We start from the raw sequence: 8,208 nt of genomic DNA on the forward strand, positions 1-8,208 counted from the left end.
AGATTAGGAGACCCTTCGCTTCCTTTTTCTTTCCAACATAAAAAACACCAGTCAGAACAAGGGTGTTCTGGGACACACACCTTTTATAAAAGTGCCCTAGATAATTGTAATATACCAAGATCTTTCCTTTCTGTGCCAAAACACTTGTGCATGTGAACACAGCCAAGCAGATGCTTTCAGGAACACAGACATCACGAAGACCAGCCCAGGAAGTCGCATTTGCCCCCCACCCCGGCCACTGCAAGCCGTTTCACATTGTCTTGGTTAGTTTTCCCTGTGGCTGAGATGGTTGGGTGGACCCAAACTGTTTGGGTAGTCCATGATCCCACATGCTAGGCTGATCCAGGAACTGGGTTAACTCAATAACCAAGTTAAGTTATCAAGCTGTGCAAAACTAGCTAGGAAGAAAACTGCTGTCACGCATGGGGCCCCCAATAGGTTTTGAAAAACATAGGTACCACACTTACACCGGCAAACCCCGAAAACCTTAGGAATGGCTGCTAATCCCACTTGTATTGTCAAGCTACACATACAAGAGATCATTTCAAAGTACAATACCTTCTAGGCAGGGAGAGTCAAAACCGTCAAGATGGTGTCCACATTTGTGCAATTGAAACCCCACCCCTTTTTGACATGCATCACATGTGCAGCACATGTAAAAGGGGTCATGGCTATGCACACCATCAGCACTTTTTGGAATGCCCCCTCCCCCCCCCGCCTTTGAGGAAGTACAAAGAGGCAATGTAGCAAGCTTTTGGCACACTGACCCTGTGGTTGTGCTGATGTGTAAAATGGCCCAGGTTGCTCTGATGCCTGAACAGCCCAAGAAAGTGATGTCTTCCTTGGCCATCTTCCAGCTCCTTGCTCAACCAAGGTATTTTCAGGACACAAGCAGGAAACCTATTTCCAGAATTGGCCCCATAATATTAGGTGAATGCCTTGTTCCCCCTACTTAAGGTGTATCCTCTTCATGTAACTATTTAGCAATTCTAACTCTAGAAAAACATGCACTGGATAATTGCACCACCCAAGAATTACACCCAAACAGTAAAGGGATTTTGCATGTCACAAAGACTGTGATTTAATCTATTCTAATAGGTGGTTATCTGCTCAGGGAGAAAATGGTGTTCAAAATACTTGCAGTTCTTCCAGCAGAATATTCCAGTGTTTCTCAACCTCAGCCACTTTGAGACGGGTGGACTTCAACTCCCAGAATTCCCCAGCCAGCATGTCTGCCAATATTCCAGTGTTTCTCAACCTCAGCCGCTTTAAGATGGGTGGACTGCAACTTCCAGAATTCTGCCTGCAGAATTCTGGGAGTTGAAGTCCACCCATCTTAAAGCAGTTGAGGTTGAGAAACACTGGAATATGCTAACAGCATCTGGAGGTACTAGGATGGGAGCCTTCAGCCTTGTGCCCCAGAGACGTTGGGACAACAACTCCCAAAATCCCAGCCAGCGCAGCCACCATGTCTAGGGGACAGCAGGAGGAAGGGGAAGCTGCTTTATATCATCCGCTTCTTAAGGGAGATTCATCGTAAGATTATCTGGCCTGTGTGAACAGTCTGTTGCTTACAAATAGTTTTCAAATACTTGAAATGTTTGAAGAAGCCCCACGGAAACTTGTCTCACTGTTACCTAGTGGGGTCATGAAACACCTGCAAGCCAACCGCCAAGCACAGAGAGCCCCAGGGACTCCACGGCCCAGCCCGGAGCTCCAGAGATTCCCTTCCATTGAACCTTGTCTCCATTGGCCATCATCCAATGCACAGAATCCAGTGACGAGTGAACTCAGAGCTGGTCTGTATGTACATTTGAAAATTATTGTAGCACCCAAACATTCTTGAATTCCAGAGCTAGACCAGCTTCATTTTAATCATGATTGGCATTGCTCCAATCACATCAACATCCTCTGGAAGACACGGCCTGGCTTCCTCCCACAATTCCCTCAAAACATGTGGACCTGCACAAGCAGCTTGCTAGGGCCATGAGGAGAAGGCCTTTTCAAAAGGGCTGGGCTGAAGCGTTACTTCTCTCCTGGATTCAAGTCCGAGAGCCCTGCTCAGTCCATAGGCAGCCACGCTCCCCGGGGTAAGTAAACCAAGCAGGCATTCTCGAGCCTGTAATTTTGCAGCTAGACCTGAAATGTGTTTACTCAAAAGTAGTTCCCACTTAATTCAAGGCACTTAGGAAGTCAGCAGGCTGATAAATCTGCATTAGGGATGCTTAATGAGGGTGCCTTGGGGCCAGGAGCAGGAATTTCTGAATTACATTACTCTGCAGTGTCATCTGCAAGAATGGCATCATTTCAGTGACTCAGTGCAAATCTATTTTTGTCAAAAGCTCGTTAAGGGAGAAGTTTTCACATTGTAAGCAAGGAAGTCCTGGAGTTTCTTAACGCAAAAATGTAAAAAACTAGCAAACACCTCAAACCCTGAAATAACACACTGCCCAGAACAGAAGCCATCAAGAAACATGCAGGGCACTTTCACCCCACCCGAGCCAAGCCCAGAGTCCAGAAGATCTCCTCCAACCTGGTGCTCTCATCATGGGTTGGGACCGTAACATCCCAAATTCCCAGCCGGCACAGCTGGGGGCACAAGGATCCCAACCAGCCAGAGTCTCTGAAGATAGGAAATGTGTTCAGATTTCCTACCCAGAAAAACTTTCCAACGCACTCCAGGTTGTTTTTGAAACCTCGTGCTTCCAAGCTACCCAGTCGGAGTGTGTTATGGGCACCCCAGAGATGTGGCTGACCTGGAAAACAGTGCCAGGCTTAAGCTTTGAAAGCAGGTGGCAAACGTGCAGGAAGATTTTAGGGACGGAGGTGGCCTGCACGCTTGTTGATCTGCTGACCCCCACCTGCCGGAGAGGCTGGGACACTGGGGGCTTCAACTGTAACTTGTGAAGCCATCCTCCCTCCACACCAGAGTCTGGCCCTCAAAAACTCACCCCTGAAAGCAAGTATTGCTTTCTTAAGAGCGGAGTCATGAGTATTTGTCAAATCTCCCAAAAACAGTACCTCTGTAATTATCCAGCTATTTCACATTAAAAAAAAATTAGCCTGGACAAAAACAGTCTAGATTGTATTGTAGCAACGCTGGGCAATTAAAAGAGAAACACTCCCTGGCTTGCAAAGTCACTCTAGAAAGTGTCTGTCACTTCTTTAAAGGAAAAAGAGAGAGAACTAGGAGACACACAGAAGATCACCAAGGTCAAAACGCATTCCAGTATCAAACAGTTCAATTGCCGACCATCAGTACAAGAAATGAGCGGAGGATCAGCAGGGAGAAAACACACACACACACACACACAGACACACACACAGAAACGCGCGCGCGCCGGGGACAGGAAGCACAAACAGAACAAAACGAGAGGTAAAGAGTTATAATTCACCTAGAAGCCAACTCGGTGCCTACAATTCCCAGAAGTCCAATTAGCCGCGGAGGGCTCCAGGTTGCTATTCCCTTTCTTTAAAGAAAAGCGGGTAGTCCTCATTGAGGAGGAGGTTTCTTAGCTCTGCTTCCCCCCATTCCCGGTTTCCCTCTTGGATCCCGGAAGGTTTCCCCCAGCTCTTTCTCCCCCTCCCTCCCTCCCCGCCTGGCCGCTTCAGCCGCGCCGACCGACCTGTTTTCTACCGGGGTCCCGGCGCAGAGCAGCAGCCGCGCGAGCCAGCGGGGCGGCCGGGCTGAGCTGAGGGGCTGGGGCGGCCGACCCGCCGGGGAGGGTTAGAAAGCCGCCGCCCCCACCCGCGAGCAGGGACCGAAACGGGCAGGGAGGCTGCCCGGGAAGCAGGCGGCGACTGCTGGAGAACTTCTCCGTCCTCTCCGGGACGGCGGCGCCCCTCTGGCGCGCGGCGGGCGGGCGGGCGCACTTACCGAGCGTGAGCAGGACGACCTCGGCGCTGCCCATCTTGCCCCCGGCAGGCGAGGGGCGCGGCGGGCGGGTCGAGCGGCGGCGCGCTCACCTTTCCCGCATGCCGCGGCGCCCGAGAGCGATGCTTCCGCGCGGCTCGGGTCCACCTGCCCGCGGCGTCTGCCGCGCTCTCTCCGCGCTGCTGCTGCTGCTGCTGCTGCTCTTTTCCGCGCCGCGCGGCGGCCAGCTGCTCCCAGGTGCGCGGCGCAGTCCGGAGTGGCCGAGCGAGCAGCGAGCGAGCGCTGCCGCCGCCGCGCCTGCCTGCCTCTTTCCTCCCACGCCCCCCGGCTGGTTGGCTGGCGCTGCGGGGAGGCCGGGCGGCGGCAGAGGCGCCGCGGAGCGCTAGGCGGCGCGCCCGCTCCCAGCTGACACCCGCGCGGGGGCCGAGGTTTCCCGGTGGGATCCCGCCGGCCGGGGTCTCCTGTCCCCCGTGCGGGGGGCTTCCCTACACGCCGGGCGGTTCTTTTTTTTTTTTTTTTTTGCTTTACATAGTTCATTTTTATTTCCATTTCTCATACAGTTACCATAGATAACTATCGTTGTAAAAGCTTGATTTGTTGAGAAATATTTATCTTCTCCGGAAATTCCTTTAATTCTTTTTCTTTTCTCTTCATCTCATCCAAAATAGCTTGTGTTTTCTCTCGCCTCTTCTGCTTGAGTTCACTATTACGTTGTATGAAAGAACCTCTGATAAAAGCTTTACTTGTGTCCCCAGCCATTCTTAAACCGGTACCTTTGTTTAAATTACTTTAAAAAAATTGTTTTACCTTTTTTTACAATCCTCCACTATTGCTTCTTTCTGTAACAACATTTCATTTAGTCTCCATCTAAAAGATCAAGATTTCCTTTTATAAACCAAACTCACCGGATTATGATCCGAAAAATTCTTTGTTAGTATCTCTACTTTAGAAACCTTAGAAGCCAAATTCTTCGAAATCCATATCAAAGCTATTCTCGAAAAGGATCTGTGGCTTTCCAAAAAATGCGGGTACTCTCTTGAATTGTCATTTTTCTGTCCTTCTATGTCCACAAGCCCTAAATAGTCCATCAAATCAAAGAAAAAATTTGGTAATTTGCCTTGAGTGATTTTAATATTTTTCTCAGAAGTTCTGTCCAGTTGTGGGGAGATCACTCCATTCCAATCCCCCATCAAACGCCAATGTCATAAGCCAAACCTATTAGTCTCTCCATAAGTCCTTTACAGAACAGTACTTTGGCCTCATTTGGGGCATAAATTTCCAATATCAGAGTCTTTAGTCCCATGCAAATTAACTTTCACCCCAACAAATCTACCATGCTCATCAGTCAGTAAAAGTTCTGGTTTTAGTTGGGGATTTATATACAAAAGAACTTCATTTCTTTTTTTAGTTCTTGCTGAAATAAATTCTTCACACAAGTTTTTATAAATCAGATATTTTTATGTGTTCTTTTCTAATATGTGTCTCTTATAGACACATATCTTATATCTTGTTTTAATGTTTTCAAATAATGATTTTTTTCCTCTTTTGAGGAGCATTGCCTCCATTTATATTCTACCTTAAGAATTTGTAATCCATAATCAAACCAAACATTTCTGTAGCACCTAGTTCAGTATCATCCTTTTCAGTTTCCTGTTGCACCTGCTGAAGTTTTTGGGTAGTCTCATCTGACAGCTCTATTTGAAACTCCTCCAATTCCTCTTTAAATTTTTCTAAAAATCCCCTCACAAAATTTAGTGGAAACCTCTGCTGTTTAACAGTAAAAATCACACCTTCCAATTTATCCCACTGAAATGGAATCTTGTTCTGTTTTAATCTATCAGTCGAAAAGGAATACTCTTTTCTCTTACACAATATTCTAATAGGAATTCCTTTAAGAACATCTGTATTACCAGTCTTCAGTCTTGTTTATTTTGTTCACCATTTCTAATACCACTGCCTCACTTAAGTAAATAGAAGAGTTTACTTAGTCGCCTTATTCACATTAAACCATTGGTTAACCATGGTTTATTGAGAAAACCCCAGTGGACTGAGTTCACACAATATTGATTGATGGATTATGTGCCATCAAGTCATTGCCAACTCTTAGCAACCACATAGACAGATTTTCTCCATGACAATCTGTCCCTAACCCAGTCTTTCAGGTCTTCTAACAGTGTGCTCATCAATTATGATTTAGATTGAAAGTGGTTTGATTTGCAGAATAAACAAAACCCAAACCAAACATTATGGCTTGTTGTCTCCTGACACCATTGGAAAGGAAGGTGCCTCAGCAATGGGTAAACTTCTGAGCTTGCACAAAATGCTGTGGTTCAGGAACATCTAACCAAACTCTCCTTGTGGGTTTTGACAAAACTTAGTCACTGGGTCACCCTTTGTTTCTGTGTGCTGTGCTGTTCCCACATTGCATCACCAATACCATGACAGAACACTTTAATTCAGCCAAGAGCACCGGAAGGCACCACCCTTCCCTGCCGCTCAGGTACTCCCACCTCAGGTGCATGAAATTTATTGCAAAATACAACAGACGTAACCCCCCCCCCCCAGAAAACTGCCTGTTTTCTATTACACAGGTTGGTGGGCGAAAGTGGGATAGGACCCTAAACCAACCTGTATTCTGAGACAGGTTAAAAGTAAGATTAAAACCCTAGCTTGATACAGTTGTGATATTTTAACAATGACCTTTCTTAATTAGCAAATGAAACCCAAATTAATCGCTCCTAAAGTTAAGAGCCACCTGTTTCGGAGCACTGTTTCAGTTTTGTAGCATTGCTGTAAGCAGGAATGAAGAGAACGTCAACAGTTTTGTCTTCTTAGAAATGAGATGTTCTTCTGCAATGGAAGCTGTCCTTCTGAACCTCAGCATGGCCCACACGGCTAGAGCTCTGGATTCAGAAGTGAGGGTGCATTGAGTAAGCGGTGGTTAACCACTGGTGTCGTGGGAATGCAACCTGGGAGTTCTTCAGGTTGCGGATGGGACTTGAATTTTGGAAAAGCTCACTCAAATGGTGCAGTGTTTCTCAACCTCAGGGACTTTAAGATGCGTGGACTTCAACTCCCAGAATTCCCCCTGCCAGCATGGCTGGCTGGGGAATTCTGGGAGTTGAAGTCCACACATCTTCCAGTGGCCAAGGTTGAGGAAACACTGTCTTAGATGTTCAACGCAATTTGAAAAGGTCACTGGAATAGAGGATGGGAATCCAGTGGGTGCAATCAACATAGTGAAAATCTCTGAGTATTTTTGAATGGGAAACACAGCTGGAAGCCATGGTTCATTGCTAGCTTACTGCAGCAATGGCAGTTTAACATCATGCTCCCACAAGGGACATGTGGTTTACTTTTTGGGTTCCTGGCTTCTTCCTGGCTTGTTTTTGCATGCACAAACGTTTTGAACTGGCTGGGGGAATTCTGGGAGTTGAAGTCCACACATCTTAATGTCCCTGGGGTTGAGAAGCAGTGACATGGTGAATCCAACCCTTGGGTGTCTTGCCATTTGTCCTGGGTGTCTATAGGCTATCTGGCCAAGAAAAACGTAGAGAGACCAGTAACCAATCTCTGAACCAGCAGCTGAACAAATTGTCGCACTACTCAGAAAAGTATTTCACTCAGTTCCTGTGCTAAATTGACAGACTGAACCACTGCTTGGCAAAAGTTTCACCAGGTGATTTCTGCAAATTAAGCTGACATGTTAAAGGCACAGGCCGGCTCCAGGTCCCCTTCATGTCCGGTGCATAGGCGGGCAGCCCAACAGTTCCTGATATAAATAGAAGGCCTTCCATTTCTTCTCTGCCGCCGCCGCCACCTCCTTTTCCCTCTCAATATCTGAGTGATTCAGAATGAATTATCCATGTTGGACACTAGCGGGAGATTCCTTTAACAAAGGGACGCGATTAGGGAGGCAAAACAAACCTGTGATAATCAAGATTTGTCAGCATGAATCAGCTTTGGGGAGTAAATCAGCCTTCAGTGTTTTGCAGTTGTGGCCAGATGCCAGGCAATGCAGCTGGTGCCCAGAAAGAGAATTTCAGCAGAAGAGGCTGCTTTTCTTCCCCTCGCCTGTGTGACTGACTGAATTGGCTCAAGGGTCCTCTTGATGTTGGAGGTGTTGGGCGTTCCAGGCTCCAGTCAGGGGCATCTATGGGGCAGGGGGTCAAAAGAGTCAAGGTGGCAACCACAACCACTTTGGGACTTTGGACACAAATGGTAGCTGCCAACTTGAGGTTTTGGGGATCTCCCCTTCAGTGGATGTCTCTGGCTCCAATCCCAGGCTCATCTACCTGGAAATGTCCCCCAAGATACACCGAGGGAGAGAATTT

The 8,208-nt window shown here is 47.4% G+C and overlaps 1 protein-coding gene across 1 annotated transcript in view; it reads right to left on the reverse strand.

The window, feature by feature from the left end:
- Positions 1 to 4,055, reverse strand: part of TGFA (transforming growth factor alpha) — a 40,621-nt gene extending 36,566 nt beyond the window's left edge. Inside the window, exon 1 of the mRNA XM_063311581.1 lies at positions 3,878 to 4,055. Within this exon, the coding sequence (XP_063167651.1) occupies positions 3,878 to 3,911 (34 nt within the window). The 5' untranslated portion in view covers positions 3,912 to 4,055. The remainder of the gene's footprint in view (positions 1 to 3,877) is intronic.
- Between the last annotated feature and the right edge of the window lie 4,153 nt (positions 4,056 to 8,208).

Source organism: Candoia aspera, chromosome 9 (assembly GCF_035149785.1).
Source record: "Candoia aspera isolate rCanAsp1 chromosome 9, rCanAsp1.hap2, whole genome shotgun sequence".
In the NCBI taxonomy this organism is placed as follows: domain Eukaryota; kingdom Metazoa; phylum Chordata; class Lepidosauria; order Squamata; family Boidae; genus Candoia; species Candoia aspera.